The sequence below is a fragment of the Sceloporus occidentalis genome, unplaced genomic scaffold (genome assembly GCF_023333645.1).
Source record: "Sceloporus occidentalis isolate IW3139 unplaced genomic scaffold, rSceOcc1.0.p SCAF_5, whole genome shotgun sequence".
NCBI lineage: Eukaryota > Metazoa > Chordata > Lepidosauria > Squamata > Phrynosomatidae > Sceloporus > Sceloporus occidentalis.
The window spans coordinates 104102712-104123072 of NW_028316985.1; the positions used below are offsets into that span (position 1 = coordinate 104102712).

General features: G+C 40.5%; 1 protein-coding gene across 1 annotated transcript; it reads left to right on the forward strand.

Moving 5' to 3' along the window:
* The first annotated feature begins 870 nt into the window (after nucleotides 1-870).
* Nucleotides 871-17167, forward strand: LOC149312617 (poly(U)-specific endoribonuclease-A-like). Its single transcript, XM_089526930.1, has 7 exons — nucleotides 871-1053; nucleotides 7289-7388; nucleotides 9608-9719; nucleotides 11898-12019; nucleotides 12555-12667; nucleotides 15154-15307; nucleotides 16737-17167. The coding sequence occupies exons 1-7, from the start codon at nucleotides 1043-1045 to the stop codon at nucleotides 16998-17000; spliced, it is 876 nt and encodes a 291-aa protein (XP_089383056.1). The 5' UTR covers nucleotides 871-1042; the 3' UTR covers nucleotides 17001-17167.
* Nucleotides 17168-20361: the final 3194 nt, after the last annotated feature.

A 20361-nucleotide genomic window follows, 5' to 3' on the forward strand; every position in this document is an offset into this window, starting at 1 on the left:
TTTAACATTGGCCAGAATCCCACTGTATAGTTACAAATACACTGGGCCCTCGGTTTCCGTGGGGGATCTATTCCAGATCTGCCAGTGAATACCAAAATCTGTGGATGGTCTAGACTCATTTTTCCTAATGGTGGTGCAGCCATTAGGAGTAATGGGACGAAATGGGACCTTCCTTCCCTCCTTTCCCCCTCCTTCCCTCCTTCCTCCCCCCCCTCTCTCTTTCTCCCTCCCCTTCCTCCCCTCTTCCTTCCTTCCTTCCTTCCTTCCTTCCTTCCTTCCTTCCTTCCCTCCCTCCCTCTCCTCCACCACCAAGACCTCTGCCCCAGCTTGGCTCTGGGGTCAGAGCCTGAGGCTCCTATCAGCTGGAGGGAGCTGGGGCTTGAGTCTCAGAGCCCCCTGCCCCCAGGCCCAGCACCTGGGACAGAGCCTCAAGGCTGCATGACCCAAGTGCTGGGCCTGGCTCTGGCTTCCTCTGGCTGATGGGGCTCCATTCCCAAAGCCAAGCTGAAGCCCCATCAGTTGGTTGGAGGGAGCCAGTGCACATTGCTTGAATTCAGCTCTCAGTGAAAGAAGTTGTGCTTTGGGTATGAAAACTTAATGTTTTGAGTCCCTCTGAAAAAGTTACAATCTAAAAAGGTTACAATTGCCCTTTCCCCATTTTTTTAAAGAAACACTTTGAATGTGACAACATTCCCCCCTCCCCTCCCCAGCTGTGGATGGTTGTTGATGTGTTTCTGTTTCAATTCACTGGGTACATGTGATAAAGCACATATTTTAGATTAAGACACAGTGGTAGTACTGTCTGCTCCACTCTTCTTGTGCCATCTGTCTCTCCTCTGCTTCTGCTTTTTCTTTCGTTTCCTTCTCCTTCTGCTTTGCTTGTCCTATTGAAACACAGCTCTTTGAGACTTGGTTGTAGGTGTGGCAAAGGGACAACTCTGCTAAAGAAGAGTTTCAAAAGTTTAACTGGACTTTCTGTTTGCTTGTAGTTAGTTTGCTGGAGGTTAGGGTGACGGAAAAGAAACCACACCATTTGGTCAACATGGCTCAAAGGTAACAGTAAATTGCATATTTTGGCTTTATTGATGCCAGACAAGTTAAACTTGAGAGAATTGAAGTTTAATCCCAGGAGAACACTCTGTGAAGTGCAGTTTTATTCCATGGTATTTTCTTCCTTTTTCCAGCAACTCAAATGAGGCTGTAAAAATGAGAAACTACCACTGTTTCAGAGATAGCTCTGCCTGTAATAAGTGGCAGTAAATTGTCTTAGATTTAGCAGATACAAAAGGACAAAGATGAAACAGTAGCCAGCAGAAGCATTCTCCGCCTTTGCCTTGTATGGACTAAATGGAAGGTTTATTTAATTGCTACATATTGAATTAAACTGAAATATGGATTCTCTGGTCCACAGGCAAGCGCAGTTCTATTTGCACACTAATACTGTCTATCGTGGCAGTTACTAAGGAAGTCAACGGAACTGGCCTGAGAGATTAAAACTGTTATTTACTTTAAACATTGAATCCACTGATCATTAAGGTAGTTATCTAGGAAAATATTTATGTATTAGGAGTATTTAGGATTTGTATGCATGTCTGCAGTGCTGTAGCCAGAGGGATGTATCTGAAGCTAGAAAAGGTTGTATGTCAGTAAGAGTGGAATTAGCATGTTACAGCCAGGAGTCAATAATCTATCATCACCCCACCCGAAAGAACTACAGTGGGGATTTGCAATACAAATTTTGTGGCTGGCAAAACTCAGCTCTTATGCTGAAGTCAGTCTCACCAGCCAGCTTCTAGTGTTCCTAGTCTACCAGGAAGTTTCCCCAAGAGAAACTGTCCCCATAAATTTGCAAGAAGGGGGAAGAAAGTTTTTCCTGAACTTGCACAACCAAGCAATACTGAAGCTTTAGTGTGTGGTTTCGATTTATGAATGTGCCTGCTCGGCTGTGCAAATATTACAACACACAATGAATTTAGTAAAATAACTAAGAGAGTGCCATTATGCAGAGAGCAGTAGAACTCCCCCCCCCCCCCCCAAGTAACTTGCTGCATGATTTGTAGGAATCAGACCTTCATGTTCCAGTAACCCTCAGGGAAAATTCCATTTCCCATTGCATGCAAATATTCGGCCTATTCCATCATTCAGAAAATGCTTTGCCATCTGGGGCTTCAAGAACCTGCTATTCTAGATATTTAATTAGAAAATTTAGGAGTGGTTTAAAGCGTTGGGCCATAATTCAACACATGATGAACTCTTGAGGTCTCAGAACTGGGAAGTAACATATAACAAGTTACTTTGGATCAAGGAAGAGTCAACGTATTGAGCAGGACATTGGGCTCAATGGCCCATGTGGCCCCTTCCAACTCTTACCATTCTCTGATTTTATGTAATGAGTGCTAATAGTGTTATGTGTTTTTGTGTTACACATTATTTGAAGATCACTTGAGGGGAAGTGAGGGGTGTTGTTTATATTTGTCAGTGATTAAAAAATAATGTATTGGTTACATGCTATGAATGAATAATGATTTTTAATCAAAGAATGAAGCTATTCTGTTAGTTTTACAATACAGGCTCCAAGCTCTCTGTTTTTTGAAATACTGTACAGTTTAAAGTTGAAACTGAGAAAAAGTCACTCATATTGAAAAACTGGAAGTAAAGTCCCCCATTATATTTTTTCCTGTATGAACTGATTGTTTTTTGATGCTGCAACTATGGGGCTTTCAGCACTGGATTGGGGCCACGTGCTGCTTTTTAGTGTTTCTTTGGTGCATTGTGTATAAATGCTGCACCAAAGGAGCACCATGATACCCCTCACCATGCGCTTGGTTGCATGACATGACGCCAGCACTGGGGCATTTCTAGCCAGTCTGTTTTGCCCATATATTACCCTGTTGGATTGATCTGTTCACTGTATCATTGGCGAAGTGTCCTATCATGATGACAGAACTGAACCTGCTAGTTTCAAAGGATTGTCAGATTTGTGGAGAATCAATCAATAGATTGAATAGGTCAGTTAACAGACATTCACCCAGGATAATCTGGTGTCCATAGGCACTCTGTCTCTGATCAATAAATGTTAAGGAGAAAAATATGGGGCCAGCAACCAGATTTTTCAGGCCCATATCCTAAGCATCTTGATTATGATTGAACTGATGACTCAAGTTTTCAAGTTTAAAAGAATTAATAAGGTGTATAAGGGCAGGGAAAGGGAGGAGGAATGCAGCTTCAGGTTCAATTTATCTTGGATTGTTACTAGAGCCCACAATAGCACAGTTCTCTGCAGAGTGCTGGAAGTATATTGGTCTCAGTACCAAATGTTTGGCAAAGGGGATGTAAGGGAGGCGGGAGGAAGTGGCTCACAGACTGCCTCTGTAATCATTGGCAAGCAAAATGATTTCAATGGACAGAAATATCATTTATTGTTGTCTTCTTTGTTTATGTATGTAGATGAGATTGAAACCAATGGATACTTTAGACTGGCATCCTGTTAGTGAATAATGATGCTATACAGCCAACTTACACCATGGTAACCGACTTTTTGAGGTTATTGTGGATGTCAGAATTTTGTTCCAACTGCTCAGAAAACCCAAATCCCCTCAAAAACCCACCTTTTTGGTAGAGAGCAGGAGTAGTAGCAGTGATGCATCTGGCTATTTTTCTTCAACTGGACACATAGCATTAATCTCATCCTTAAGGACCTCCTAGTGGCCCCTGAGAGGTCCTTGAAGATGCCTGTCACAGTACATTCATCTAAAAGAAATTAGCTGGAAACTCTGTTGCTTCCCTTGCTTCTGCCAACATGGTGGAAATATTCATGGGTGGTAGTGTTGGCTGCCACACTTAAAAGGTGTGTTTGGAGGACCTCGAACTTCCAACCTGCTGATTTTGCAACCTCTGAGACACCATGTCCCAGTTCACAACCACATAGGTACAACACTGAAAAAGTGGGTTTGGGAGACACACAGCAGGAGATATGTTGTAGTTATGTGGTGGAGTTAGTTACAACAGATCTCCTGGTGTATGTCTCCCAAACCCACCTTTTCAGTGTTGTACCTATGTGGTGGTGAACTGGGACATGGTGTCTCAGAGGTTGCAAAATCAGCAGGTTGGCTGTTCGAGGCCCAGACGCTGTATGACGGAGTGAAATCTCATCACTAGTCCCAGCTTCTGCCAACCTAGCAGTTCAAAAGCATGTAAAAGTGCAAGTAGATAAATAGGCATCACTTTGGTGGGAAGGTAACAGCATTCCATTCAGTCATGCTGGCAACATGACCACAGAGTCATCTCTGACAATGCTGGCTCCCTTGGCATAGTAACGGAGATGAGTCCCACCCACTACAGCCGGATATGACTAGACAATCTCATCAAGGGAAAACCTTTACCTTGATAGAGATACATGTTTTGATGCTAGCTCTTGGTATCTTTTTATGATATTTAGCTGGGACCCTTGGCAAAGTGGTATGGTGTAATTGAAGCCACTAGGTCCCTGAAACCTGACATGTCATGTTTTAGGAAACGTATTTATGAAAAAAAATGATAAAACAGATTGGTAATCATGGCCATATATCACTATTTGACTTTGCTGCTGACCCAGTATTGATTAGACAATAACATTATTTGCTCCAGGACAAGAGTGGGCCAAGTGGGCCCCCTGGACCCCCATGCACCCCAAGGCTGTCTTGTCTTTGTGGCCTTCAATCCCTTCAGATTCCTCTGATCAGTCTTTTCTGATTCAAAAAAGAGGGTGAATTGCAAGCCCTTTTTGCAATGTTTAATATAATATCCTTCCCCCCCCCCCAAAAAAAAAAAAAAAAAAACTGTGCTTTTGGCCATTTTTTAAAAAATGGCATTTGGAGTAATCTTTTGTGGAGGATACCAAGAGCATAAAACTAGCCCTTGGATGTTTAGCAGTTGCTCATCTTTGCTCTGTAAGAATAGTGGAATTCCCCCTTCTCTAACTGTTTGAAAAGAAGAAATGAAAGTAAGCTAAACACACAAATGCAGTCAATGATTTGTGCCATTCTAGGAAGTTCCAAGCTTTAGCTGACAAGTAATGATCTCTGTCATAAAGACAGAAGATAATTTTGAATTGCTGATCATCTGTTTTTTGTGTGGGTTTGATGTAGAAGTTTGGATCATCATGCTTAGAGTAGGCCTGCTGAAATCAGTGTGGCAAACTAATTTTGGCAACTCGAGGTCCATTGATTTCAATGAGTCTCAACTAAATTCAGACTATGTTATGTAGAGCTGGTATTCTGGAGCAGAAGTATTCACTTAAAACATGTTACCATCATGAATAAAGCCTCGGAGTTACAGAACAAATGTTCTCAGCATATTTTTTACAAACTCACCATATTATGATTAAAAGAGTCTTTCTTGAACATGTCTTAGAGGTTTTGAGACTTTTCACAGGAGACATTTGAAAATGAATTTGAGCATCTCATGCAAGATTGGTGCCATGTGTGATTATTGTTAAGACATCATTCTTTTCCTGGAGCAAGCTCATCTCACCCCTTCGTCAGTTTGTATCCTCAAGCTTTCTAACATGCTTGCAAAAACAATAGATAATTCTGTGTTTCTGTCAATGTGAATTTACAAGAGGCCTCATTATTTCTGTGTGGGAATCCACTATACAGCATATTGTTCTTGCTTCTTTGTTGTGGGACTGCACATCTCAACAGTCCCACTCAGTGTAGTTATTGGAAAGGAATGCTAGGAGTAGCAATTCAGCAATGTATGGAGAGTCTCATGGTTCCCAGCCTTGCATTAGACAAAGATTGGCGTCCAGTGCTGCAAATGTATGAAAATGATGGCCAGGCTCATTATTGTGCTTTTTGATTATCCTGACCATGTGAATGTTGTTCACTAAGAAAATGACAATAAACCACATAAGTGATCATCACTAATACTTTGTGCTGGGATAAAAAAAAAAAGATTTTCTGGGTCAAAAACGCTGTTTCCTGTCTATAAATGCTATTTTCTGCACAAAAATGTGAAATTTTATACACAGTAAGTGCTCAACTACAACATTTTCTGCATGGAAAATGGCATTGTTGATACAGAAATTTATTTATTGGTTTAAATTATGTTCTGCCTTTCTCCAAGGTTGGGACCCAAGGTGGTCCTGTCCTGGAGACTATGCTGCCAACTATGCTGTGTTTGCACAGAAAATTTTATTTCTTACAAATACACACACACCTTTTATCCAGAGTCTGTGAATAGTGTTCCAAAACTACACAGTTTTCAAAGACTTTTTCACAGTAGGAAAAACATTTCTAAAATTACCGAAAGTTTCCTTCAGGAACAACATTTGTGAACAATTATATCCCTATACCACTTTCAATACTGAGCTAGATGGACCAATAGTCTGACTTGGGACAAGTCAGTTTTCTTTATTCCTAACAAGACACCTAAATTGACAAACAAACCAGCAGTGTTGGACGTTTGGCCATAAGGACAGGTTTAATAAAATTAATATGTTTACATGATGTGATATCCTTTTCAGATGGAAAAACTGAGGCTTGCTTTATGACCGTTGAAGAAGGAAGTGCCAGCAACAGTTTATCACACAGGAAATATAAGCAGCCGCGGTCTCTCTAGAAATGTTCCATTAACACTGTCAAATTACATTGGCATTTGCCATTTAAAAAAGAAAAATCAAGGAGCGAGGTTTTGTAATCTTTAAAAAATATCTTGAACAGGGCTTCAGATCTTTCAAATGTTGTTAGACTGCAACTTCCAGCATTCTTCACCATTTTCTAGGCTAAGACTGGTGAGCGCTGCAGTCTGATGACATCTGAAAGACCACACTGTCAACCTCTGGCAGTGAAGATGTCTGGTATTCCATAATCCAAGTGTCACCACTGCTGAGTACAGGAAGAGGGGGCCAGGCTTAGAGAACTGTACTCCTCACTTGTTTACTCCATCTGTGGAGTATGATTGCTTTCACAGTATAGAGCACAAACCAAGATCCATTGCCTTCTTGCAGCCACGAACTGCCTTAAATATAAGCCCTATTAAGTAATGACAATAATTGTAGGGGGAGGACAGATGTATTCCCAACCACTTCAGCTTCTCTGTGTTTACAGGGATGGTAGAAAGTGGAAGGTTAGCTGCCTTCAGGCTAGCTTAGTTATGAAGCTACATGCATATTAAGAATCCTAATAAGGCTCTCACATTTACATTTTTTAATGGAGTAAGTCTATATCTGATGTATGTTTGAGAGTTTAGCTGGTTGTGCCCACCCCACCCCCCGCCCCACTTGACATCTCCTTGTGTTTATTTCTAGCGATCCTTTAAATCATGAACTTTCCAAGTTGTTCAATGCTCTTTGGGATGCAGATGTTAACCGCTTCGTGCCTGGAAAAGACTACACTGTTTCCTTACAGGTATCAATTGCATTGCTTAACTGTGAGATGGAACTACAAGTCATTATGAAAATCCATTCTGACATGGATTTTTTTTTAAAAGCGGTATCCTTTAAAGCAGCCTATTCCAAATAAATGTCTTCCAGGTGTTTAAACTTTAATATAAATAATCTCTTTCTGTGGTTAATGGTCAAGAGTGCTGGGAGCTAAAACCATCTGCAAGATACCAGGCTGAAGAAAGTTGCTTTACAGGAAACTATATGTGAAAAAGGTACATTAGCAGTCAAACTGACCTTGTTATGCCCCAGTTGGTAAGGGCAACCTGTTTAACCTGAAAGCATGTAATGAAAGTTTCTCTTTCTGTGGATTGTTTCAAAGCAGGGTTGTCACAGATGACTGAGACACCAAATTCGGTTTTAGCCACTATGCATGTAACATTTATTAAATCACAAAAACAATGCAAACATTCAGTATCGAGATCTCTTTCATTCATTCACACATTCATTCAGTACTCACACACACTCTTTCCTTCCACCGAACAGTGATCAGTTGTCCTCTGACAACTGATGACATTGGTGCCATGCGGTTGATGCCAACAAAATTAGGGTGAAAGCCAAGGGTCTTTATACTTTTCTTCTCTCTCTGGCTTTTTGGTTGCTGGAGTTTTGTAATATTGCAGCCCATTACTCAACTTCTTCTTTCTGGAGAAAACATACTGTTTGAAGTGGTGCATGCTGTTCAAAGCAGTCCATTGTCCTGTCAGTTTGCAGCTCAGGAGTAGTAATCCTCCCCCTAGCCATCTTTTGTTGTTTGTCACACCTGAACAGCACCTCGCTTCAACTTCCAAATTCCTTGGCAGTCTCCGCCTTGGCTGCCAAATCCCTCCTTCACATCAATGCTCTGCGTGGAACCATCTTGTTTGGTTCTTTAGCTTGTTTTAAGGCCCTATTCCTTGGTTCTTTGGTTCTTCAGCTCTGTGTTTAAGTCAGAACTCACGCATTCATCTCACAACCTGATAATCTGCCAGTCACTTTCCATGTTGGGTTGTTGTTGTTGTGTGCCTTTAAGCTGTTTTCTATTTATGGTGACCCTAAAGGACCCTATCACAGGGGTTTCATGGGTCTGGGAGGGTGTGACTCACCCAATGTCACTCAGTGGGTTTGCATGGCCAAATGAGGAATCAAACCCTGTTCTCCAAAGTCATAGTCCACTGCTGGGACCACTACACCATGCTGGACAGCACACTAAACCACTGCTTAGCATGACAAGAATGAGTTTGAAGACCACATATTTTTCCCCTTCCACTAATGCAATGGCAAGGAGGAATTCAGAAACTTTTGTTTTCAGTTTAGATTAATGAGGTTTTCACATAATTTGAACCTGTTAATTGCGGTTGATTTTAACTGAAGAAAGAAAAGAATTGAAAATGCGGTGGATGACCCCAAAAATGAAATCACCCACCTAGTATAGGGATTTGGCAGAAAGTGTGTCCCTCCATATCTTGTTGGCCTGCAGCTTCCATGAGTCCTAGCCATCATAAAATCCTGTGTGCTGAAGTCTAACAAAGTAAAAAAATCCTATGCCAGATGGAAGGACATATGATCCCCACCATGCTGTAGCAGAAGGTTGTATTCACATTCTTCTGCTAGTCATGATTGGAAAGAGGAGGCAATGAGTCCAGGAGGTACCCATCCTTGCCCCAACTAAGACATCATTTATATTTCTGCATAGGACATTGCCAGGAATTTATTTAGAAATGTGGGGTGCGAAACGTATTCTGCAAATCAACTCATTCTGGTGACTCACCGCATTACTTCCCATGGGCAACTGGAGCTGTCTGATGGTATAATGTAGCCTTTGGGCTGAAAAGCAGGGTATAAATATTCTAAATAACATAAAATGCTTAGAAAACAAGTTTAATGGATTTCCATGAATATAGTAAACAAAGCAAGGGGAAATAAGCTTGGGCCCTTCAAGTGTCTTAGATTACAGTGTCCATAGTTTCTAACCAATGGTCATGCTGGCTAGAGCTTATTGGAGTAATCAATGGAAGACACCAGCTTGCCTACCCTTGAATTAAACTAAATTATACTCCATATAATTATACTAAATTATGTTCCAGTTACAAGCCCCTTCCCAGGTATTTACTTTTTCAGAACTAACTTTCCTTTTCTCAGACTCCAATATGGTGTTAATTCAGCCAGTTCTACATCTGTAATGGCTCCTTGTTTTCTTACTAGGGGAAAGCTGGCTTTGTTCAGCAGGGCAGTAATGTTGCCAGAGACAGTGCGTCTGAACCCCTGTTTCACAATGTAAATGAGCAACGTTTGAAGAACACAGAAACCTATTCAGGTATGGATGTCTTCTTGAGGTTAAATTGTATATCTTTCCTTGTCTAGGAGGGATATATTTATTGCTTTTTTGTATTAACAGAAATTCCAGACCTAAAGGAGTAAGGTGGCGGTAAATCTATTGTTTAGAAAACAAAATGGGTAAAAAATGTTTCTTGAGTGTTGGGAAACCCTGACAAGGAGATTCCTGGACTAAAAAGAATCTTCAGTTTGGCATTAATTCTATAGAAAATTTGCAACCCTCCCCCCAAAAGAAAATAGCATTCTCTACATAGGAAACAACATTTTCTGTCCATAACATCATAAAATCATTAGAAGTATAAATTTTTGTGCAGAATATGTTGTTTCCTGTATCAGACAATGGTGTTCCCATGCAAAAACAAAACAACAAACCCTCATGTGCAAATTTTGCACAGAATAAGAACTGTATAGCATTTTCTGTGCAATAACAAAAAGTAACATGGAAATTTTGTGTAGAATAAGCCTAGGATTGCAAAATGTCTTCAGTTTTCAAAACCCTTTTTGTAGCAGAAAAAAAAAAGATGCTACAATAACTGATTGCTTCCTTCAAGAATGAAATTAATGAAGAATTGCATCCTTGCTTAGCTCTTTGTAAACTACAGTTATTAGGATTCTTTGGGGAAAGCCATGGCAGATTTAAAGTGCTAGACATCTAAGTACCAGACATCCAAGTTGAAGTTGTTATATAACTTTGCCTCAAGGGTGAAGAACGAGGTGAATTGTTGATGTATCAATGGTTAACAGATATGCAAACAGATCTAGTAGCACCTTTGAGACTAACTGAAAGAAAGAAGCTGTTAGCATGAGCTTTTGTAGAATTGAGCCTGCTTTCTCAGATGCATTGGTTGGAGTGGAAAGTCCAGAGACAGACTTATATGAGCCTGTTGCCTATGAGAATGTCAGCTGAAATAGCAGAATTGCAATGTATCCATAGATTCCAGTCCATCAACAGTAAGTTGAACAGAGATAATGGTTTTCTGGCACACTGCAAACATTTCAATACTATCTTAGTCCCACCCTCATGAGGGTGCCCTTTGCCATTTCATCACATCTGGTTCATATAGCTAATTCATATGATTATGTATTGTCTTTGGATTTAGGCAACATCATTCCTCCAGGAATATCCAGAGCAAAAGATGATTCTTAACAAATGTTATAATGGTATTATATCTTGGGTTTGATGCCAAACTGGCTGTAAATTGTCTGGATAGTTTGCATCAGAACCGGGGATTAGGTCTACATCATCTGGACTGATCACCATGAGATTGGGGGGAGGACGTTTTATTTGGTCCATGTGGAAAGAGTCTAAGAAGGTTTAGTCTTATTTGTGAAATATATAAAAAACAGCTTTACTTACAAAAACTTGTCATAATGAAATGACAAGAGAGTTTTAACAGTTTAAACTCTGTAGCTGAAAGAGAAGGAAAGAAGATTAAAAATGACCTAGAGAAGACAGAAGAGAAAGGGAATGGAAAAGTAATGATGAATTCTGCAAACATGCAAATTAGAAGTTAGTGGGCGTAAGTATGCAAAGGTTGCTAACTCTAGTGTGATCAACTTCATCTCCTTTGTTCATGTAAATGAACAGTTCAGTCTTCTAAACTTACCTGGTAAGAACAATTTATCCATCCTTGCACACTTTACTTTGGTAGGAAGAGAGCTGGGAGCAGGAGAAAGGAGCATTGGAAAGAAACAGAGGCCCTTTTCAGGTGTTACTTATCTAGTTTGAGTCAGCATAAAAGAAGCAGTCCTACCCTCTCCATCATCACTTTTCTTTCCTCGAAAGGCACAACTCTGAAGAGGGGCAGTTCCTATTTGAGGAGCCCTGGTGGTGCAGTGGTTAAATGCCTGTACTGCAGCCACTCACTCAAAACCATGAGGTTGTGAGTTCAATGCCAGCAAAAAGGCTCAAGCTTGACTCAGGCTTGCATCCTTCTGAGGTTGCTAAATTGGGTACCCAGATTGTTGGGGGCAATTAGCTTACAGTTGTAAACCGCTTAGACACTGTTTGTTCAGTATGAAGTGGTATATAAATGAAGCTGTTTGAAGCTGTTTTGAAGGTGGGTTCAACACAGTATCCACATAGTAAGGATAGTAAATGAGATCTATTTTTCCTTCTATCTGTTGAGTACATTTAATTATTATCTTATTTTTATAGCCTTTATTTCACTGTTGGACAATTACGAGACATCAACTGGCATGGCTGAGCTGGTGACTTCAGAGGAAAGAGCAGAAAATAACCGTTTTCTTGATGCAGTTTTAGAAACTGAAGTTATGAAAGTGAGTAGGATTGGGGGGAAAAACTATTTGAAAACATTTGAAAAATGGTAAAACACTCATGACCCCCCAAGTTTCTCAAAAGGCGATGGAGAAAATCCTAGACAAATGAGAATTTTCACAATTTGGGACTTATTTCATGTGAAAAATACATGTGGGTTTTTTTACACAGAAAATGGGACTTCCTGCATTAAAAATAAGTTTTTTTTCACTGAAAACAGTATTTTCTGCATGGAAAACAAGTTTCCTACGTGGAAAAGTGTATACCATATGGAAAAACATATTTCTGCACAGAACATAATATTTCTGCACAGACAATGTTGTTCTCTGGGCAGGAAACTTGTTTTCTGTTCAGAAATGTTGATAAGTACTGATGACTTTCAAGCATCAAGAAGAAAAAATGGTCAAATGCTTGGCTCTTGCCAACAAGAATCAGATTTATGAAGAGCAGTCTTTTTAGCTCCCTTTTTTAGATTTGTGACATATTTGATAGATTTTAAATTGTGAACTAAATTTATTTTTCTTTATTTTTTTCTAGATTGCTCATCGGTATTTAGTTGGAAAAAACTGGTCAAATCCAGATCTGAAGAATTTCAAGTCTCAGCTCTATGATATTTGGTTTCACCTCTATTGCAGGGAAGGAAGAAAAGGGTACATTTTTTTAAAAAAAGAAACATATCCTATATGTTAGAGTGTAATATGGAATGCATACATACTATTATTATCATTTATTTACTATATGTATGCATGTATAAGTCTAGAAATTTTAGTCACAAAATTGACCCCCAAAACCTGGAGTGACTTTCAATGGGTCAATCTAAGTACTGTTATACTGTACATTAACTGTTATCGAAAAGGAACCACCACCTTCTCTGAATAGAGTGGAAAAAGGGAAATGCTCTCCATCCTTGAAAAAACTAAAAGAAGCACCACGCTTCTCAATTTTTTCCACTGTGGTGCCACTTCTGGCCTTTTTGAATGTCTGGGTGGAAAAATAGGAGTGTGCTTTGGCATCATTTTCCTTACCTTCATACTTTGCATTCTTTGTTACATACCCCAAACTTTTACCCTTGATTTATAGATTATATAAAAATCCATAACTTTGGCCCCAAAACCTGCTCTTGAATTATAGTTTTGTCATTGTTGTAATTACTGTCTAGAATAATTAATTAATTAATTAATTAATGCCACTTTTCTCCTAGAAAGGGACCCAAGGCAGCTCACAGACAAAATTATTTAAAAATTTTACAATAATTAAAAAATCAAATAAAATAATCTAGATAAAATCAGTATAAAGTTACATAAAACACAAAAAGTTAAGAAACCTAACAGGAATGTACACCAGATATGAAAACTCCCTGACATGAAAATATATTAAAAACCTGCTTGAACAAAAACATATTTGCCTGCTGGCAAAAGAAAAGCAGAGACGGGGATAGCCTAGCCTCCTGTGGAAGGGAGTTCTATATGATGGGAGTAGCTGCTGAGACAGATCTGTTTTGGGTTCTCACCAAGTGAGCCTGCGATGGATGGTTTCAGGAAAAAGCCATTCCCTGATCAAGTAATTAATAGAGATATTGAATAAGGAGCTTATCGCTTGGTGTTTTAAATTGGCTCCAGCCTCCCAGGCTGCAGCCGGGATGCGGGATGGAGGCGGGGATTATCGCATGCTAATTCGCTGCCTAATCACTGGCCTCCATCAGCCCGGATCCCAGGCAGGTCCAAGCTGACCTCCACCAGCACTTTTTAGAAGTTAGAAAACTTTCTGACTTCTAAAAAATGCTGGCAGAGTGCAGCAATTTAGTGTGTGATAATCACTACCTCCATCCCACATTCCAACTGCAGCCCAGGAGGCTGGAACCGATTTAAAATGCCAAGCAATAAGCTCCTAACACTGGGCCCAGGACAGAGCATTGTGACACTCCACTGGTCACTTCTCTCCAGGATGAGGAGGCACCCTTTGGGTTTGGTCAGTCAACCAATTACAAATCCACCTAACAGCTGCATTGTCTACCCCACATTTTACTAGCTTTTTTTTTTTTGGCAAGGATGTCATGAAGGACCTTCTATACAGCAAGTTGGTAATTTTATCAGAGAGAGAGAGAGAGAGAGAGGAGATTAGTTTGACATGGCTTGTTTTTGAGAAGCCCATGCTGACTTCTAGTGATCACAGCATTGCTTTCTAAGGGCTGACAGACCATCTGTTTAATGATCTGCTCTAGAATCTTTCCTGGTATTGATGTTAGGCTGACTGGGTAGTAATTATTTGGATCCTCTTTTCTTCCCTTTTTTGAAGATGGGGGCAACATTTGCCCTCTTGCAGGACCTCTCCTGTTGCCCAGGAATTCTCAAAGATTATTGATTTGACAGTGACTCTGAGATTACTTCTACCAGGACTTTTAATACCCTTGGATGTAGTTCAATCTGGCCCTGGAGATGTCAATTCATTCAGAGAAACCAAGTATCCCTGTGCTACATCTTTACCTATTCTGTGCTGCATTTCCCCTACTGCATCTGCTCTATTTCCCCCAGGTTTTCCCATCACATACTCTCAGCCTTGAAGGAAGGCAAAGGCAAATTTTCTCTGAACAAATCTTGCCAAGAAAATCCCATGACAGGTTTACCTTAGGGTTGCCATAAGTTGGAAATGACTTGAAGACTTACAACAACAACAATCCTGTTGTATGTGGCAGAAAAGAAATTACTTGAAATCTTCTCTTACCTACCATTTTTTATCTTCTCAAAAGTTGCTTGAGGTTTTATCACTGCATGCATCTAGACTGATTGTAAAATCCAATTTTGTTTCTGTTGTTTTCGATTTTATATTAGGTTAAAATAAACTAACTCGGGGAGCTGGTATAAATAATTTCTGATTATACTGGGAGATGACAGAAAATATTCTGTGATAAGCAAAATATGTATGGATCTCCAAGATAAAATTAGAAAGAACACAAATAAAATCTGGGACTTTCTGGTCTTTTTAATCAGCCTGAATGCACCCCATTATGTCTTAATGTTGTACCATGAGGAATTGGCATGATCTTAATTTATGTTTTTTTTAAATTTTATGTGATTCCACAGTACACATATTATTAGTGATTCCATAATATTATGTTTTCAAAACTTTTTTCCAATAGACCTGACTCCTGTGGCTTTGAGCATGTGTTCGTTGGAGAAACTAAACAAGGGCATGAGATCCTGGGGTTGCATAACTGGGTACAGTTTTACCTCCAAGAAAAGCTTAACCACATTGACTACAAGGGCTACGTGGCCAGGAAAAACAAAAGTCGGGTAAGAAAATAGCCAATACATACACTCCAAACAAGTTTATATTGTAGAGTCCTTTCATTCATGCTTCTGAACCTGATGGCCAGACCTTCCATTAGACAGAAGAAGGCTGCTGCTTCAGGTTGCAGACTCTGGGTGGCATGGAGAGTGCCAGTGAGGTGTAGGAGGGAAGGATAGGTGTGCACATACTGTCCGGTGCCCCTTAGGTAGCCTGCTGTTCTCAGGTGTGGCACAGGAGGATGTCTGGTCATCAGTGTTCAAGCCAGATGTACCTTCTAGCATCACTGATATATGAGAATGGAGTGGAGATGATGTTCCCAGGATGTCCTTCACCTAAGGCAGTGGAAACCCTTTTCCCAGTCCTGCTGGATCTCTGTTCATTAGGAAACAAACCACACTCAGGAGACTTGGGCCCTGTACAGACTGGCATAAAGCGCCAGCGTGCGGGCAGATGTGGTGACTACATGCTGGCCACCCCAACTCTGCCCCCACATTGCTAGGCACCCTTTCCATGGCACAAAAAGAAGCTGCTTTTTGCAGCCTATTTTTGTGTTGCGCAAAGGCCAGATTGGGGTAGTGTGTAGTTAGCATGGCCCTGATCTGGCAAGGAAAGAGGCGACTACAGGCTGCTCCAAAGGGGTAGTCAGTTGAGCCCCTTGTTGAATTATGATGGTGTGAGTCAGTTAGCCATTGCAATTCACTTCTTTTTGGTAATTTTTGAGTTTGGAATTCTTTGATGACCAGACAATGACTCCCTCCGTAGTCCATTTTTGCTCAGCTGCAGCCCCAAAACCTTGGCATTTCTTGTTTGGTGGTGAGCAGGATGAAGAGAGCAGCAGCTATTTTCCCAGTATCTGCAGGCACATCTGGAGGACTCTCAGAGGTCCCTGCAGATGCCTGTTACAGTGTGTTTCACTATACAGACAAACAGCTGAACACACACCTGCAGCCCCCCACCCCCTAATTTCTACCAAGCAAGAATAGCAAGGTGCAGGGGGCTGAAGCTAAAATAAATGTGGATTGTGGGAGTTGGATGGGAGACTTCAGTTCAGGATTGTAGAATTGCTGTTCAAAAAGTACTCTCACCCCTCTGACTATTTGTGGTATTCACTTGGCTTACTCCCATTGTCTTCTGTCTCAAGTGAAATCAACTGATGGATGTTTGCAAACCCACACAATGAAGGAACAAACCAATTTCAGAAAGTTGAGGAGTGCCTTGTAATTCACACCAACTTTCCACTTCATGGGCAGCTCTCAGCCACTATTCTATCTCTTTTTCCATTTGAATACTCAGGCCAAAGGTTTTCCAAAGGTTTTGGAAAAGGTGCCTCTTCTGAGTACTTTCTTTGCCCTTCAAGGGCTTCTGGGTTTTATTCTGTTATGTCAAAAGCTCTCTTTCTCATTTTCTAATGCTTTGTGTATTTGTTTTCAGCCTGATGAAGACGATCAAGTTTTAAGCCTTCAGTTCAGTTGGAAGGGACTTGTAAAACCTATGGGGAGCACCTTTATTGGCGTTAGCCCCGAGTTTGAATTTGCACTTTACACAATCATTTTTCTACAGTCAAATGAAAGAGTTACACGGCAGAGAGTGAGAATAGAGGAATATGAACTGGAGATAGTTGTCTACCGCCACGGACGGTACATAGGGACAGCTTATCCAGTTCTCCTCAGCAGCAATAATGAAGATTTGTATTAAAAACCTCAGATTTAAGTTCTGAAGAGAGAATTGCTTCAAAATTTCCATGTTACTCTTAACTTTTGCATGGTTTCACTGAATATTATTTAACATGTCATGTGTCTTTCTGTTGTTTGAAAACCTTTCTTGTGTGAGGAAACTGTAGTGAAATAAACAATCTATCTATAGTCAGTGATGTGGGCAGCTAATGCATATGAATATATGCTTTTCTGCTACTTCCACCATTGTCTCTTTGGTTTTTCAGTAATCTTGATAATCCACCAAGTCCTTAACTTTTGTGAAATTTCTCCAGCCTCCTTCTCTATATAGGCCCCTTATTTCCTTAACTGTTTCATAAAACACATTAAAAAAAGTTTATGCTTAAAAAACCCCCCACTTTTTCAACTGGGTGTTATTGAATTACTTTATAAATTAAAGTGACGGCTCATCTACACTGACCAAAAGCCCTGGACTTCACCTTGTATGCACTCTGATCTGTTTATATAATGCAAGGCTAGTTCCCTGGTGAATCTGGTTCTTTTGGCAGGTAAGTTTTCTGGAAAATGCAGTGTTTTCCTGGCTGTTGCTTTGTGTTGACAACTGGATTGGGCCAGATTTGGGTGAGTGGCAAGTGTCACTATCCTCAAAAGGTCAGTGCTATCTGCCACCAGCTGAATCCAGCCACTGGTGCAGAAGGGAAAAACTCTTCATTTCCAGTGCTCTGGTTCCTCTACTGCTGCTGTCTTCCTGGGCAAGCCAACCCCCAGCAGAGCTCTGATGTTGATATGCCTGGCATCTCAATCAATGATCACTGGATGCCCTGTTCTGACCTCACTGGAAGTGACATTGCTAGCAAGTCTTCTTCCAGGGAACTATTATGGCCAGTGAGGCAATGGCAGCAGGGCCAGTGGTGGCCCCAAGGAGGTGAAGGCACAGGTGCTATGTGTGGTCAGCACAGCTGACCATCTGGACAGCAAGGCAGCTTCAGTAAGCTTGCAGTCATACTGGTGTGTGTGTCAGAATACCCTGGGCCTCAACTGGATTTTTTTCGGCTGGTGTATACATGTCCCAAGACTCCACAGATTTACCCCACTACAGTACATTAAGGAAAGCAGCTTCTTCGAAAACAAATGCTGCAGGCTCTTTCTTTCTTTCTTTCTTTCTTTCTTTCTTTCTTTCTATATTTATTTATTTATTTATTTATTTATTTATTTATTTATTTATTTATTTTCTATTCTGCCTTTCTCCCAAAAAAGAACTCAAGGTGGCTCATAATATAAAACACATTAAAACAACATGTTTTAAAACCATTAAAATAAACTAATTATAAACACTAGAAGGTTAAAATTTTAAACATACAAAAGTTAAAAACATAATTTAAACTACCCCCCCCCAAATAAAAAAATAAAACCAAGCTTGTATGATTTTAAAAAGCTTTCTTGAATAAAAATGTTTTTGCTTGCCTGCGAAAGGCCAGCAGGGAGGGGGCCAGCCTAACATCCTGTAGAAGGGTGGGAGCAGCCTCCTAGAAGGCTCTCTTTCATATCCTCAGCAGGCAAGCCTGTGATGCTGCGGGGACCGAGAGAAAGCCTTCTCCTCAGGGAAAGAAACTGTGCCATTCCAGAAGCTGGTGTAATTTATGCAACACCCTCACCTCATCCCCGTAAGAGGAAGGGGAAAGTAAATGAAGGGTGGCACTTACAACAAGCAAGAAATGGTGGCCCCTCTCATCCTAGCCATAATAATAAGGCACAACTTAAAACCAAGCAAAGGTGAAAACGCCCTTAGAAACATCAAAACATAGCTTTATTTTTTTATATTAAATTGTGACAGAAAACATGATCTTCAAGGTCCTAGGAAAGAGATTGTAGCTACTGTTACCTCATTTCCACAGAGATCAAGAGAGTTTTGTCTGTGGGGGGGGGGGACATGGATCAGACAAAGGAAGGACATTGCTGGACATAACTGTAATAGTTGAAAAACCTGTTCAGAGTGTTGTTGCTAGATGTTGAAACAGAGCAAGTTAATGTGTTTTCTCTGCAGTGAGCAGGGGAGCTGATAATGACTCTGTTTTCATGCACAAATCATCCTTGAATCAGATTTGTTTTGTCTGCAACCTCTATGGAGGAAGGTCAGTTTTAATGTCAATACCCAGAGACTTATGAGTCTGTCTAGCTTTCTTTTGTTTCTTAGGGGAATTTCTTTTGCAGAGACATTTGTCACTACTGAAATGATGCAATGTTTTTGGCTACAGAATGTTTGATCCCAAATGTCCCCAGCTTAATCCTGGTACCACATGGTCTCCTCAGAAGTCTGAGGAATGGAGGGCACTGAAACTCAATGCAAATGGCAGAGAACTGAGATGATCAAGCATTGTCTAGAGCCCATTTTAGAGCCTCCTCTGTGATGGTGATGGTGGTGAAGAAAGCTCATTTACCACCATCATTGCAAGGCAATGGATCTCTTCGGAGTGGTGAAACACCATCTTCATATAGATCCACTGGATGAACTTTTGGAAGTTCTGAAGACCGATTTTGAACCATTTTAGATGAAATAATTCAGCTGCCAGTCCAGCTGGTTACTGCACGAGGAAAGGAATGGATACCATTTTTTCTTTTACTGCAGAAACTAAAACACCATGATTTGTGCATGAAAACCTCATTGAATTTCCATTGAACTTAACAATGCTTCTTGGTTATTGTTGCTTCCACAATGTTTTGCCAAGAGCTGCAGGTGGCAACACTCCTGTGTAACGATCACAGTGCAATTCTATATTACAGTACACTTCTACATAGTGGATAATCTGTGCAAGGAACTGAATGGGGAGAGGGTATCCCGACTGGTTCTAGTGGATTGCTTAGTGGTTTTTCATACCAACATGGTTTCCCTCAGCATTGATTCTCCAGGATGAGACATAAAGCACTCTTTATAGTGGTTTCAGTCCTTTATTGGAGGAATGGGTTCAGAATATTGGAAGGGATAATTCTGTTAGACATTTTGGTCAATGACTTGTGAGGTCTCTGAAGGACCTCTCTTGCTTCAGGGCTATGAAGCATTTCAATGAAACTGGTGTGAGAGGTTGTCTGGAGATTTGGGGTTTAGTGCCACCAACATTCCAACAATTTTTGTTCTATTTCTTCTTTCTGTCTAAATCTGAAGACGTTATGCCTGGTGTCAGTAATGGACTGGTGTCAGTAAACAATTATGAACAAATTAAAGATTAATCCAAACAGGATGGCAGTGCTCCTGATCATCCAAAAGGTGAATCAGAAAATTTGTGTTCAATCCTGAACCTAAATTCCCAGCTTCTTATAGTGGTAGAAAAGATATTTGAACACTTAGAATGACTGCACTAGTTGCAACCTTTCCTGCTGCAGTGACA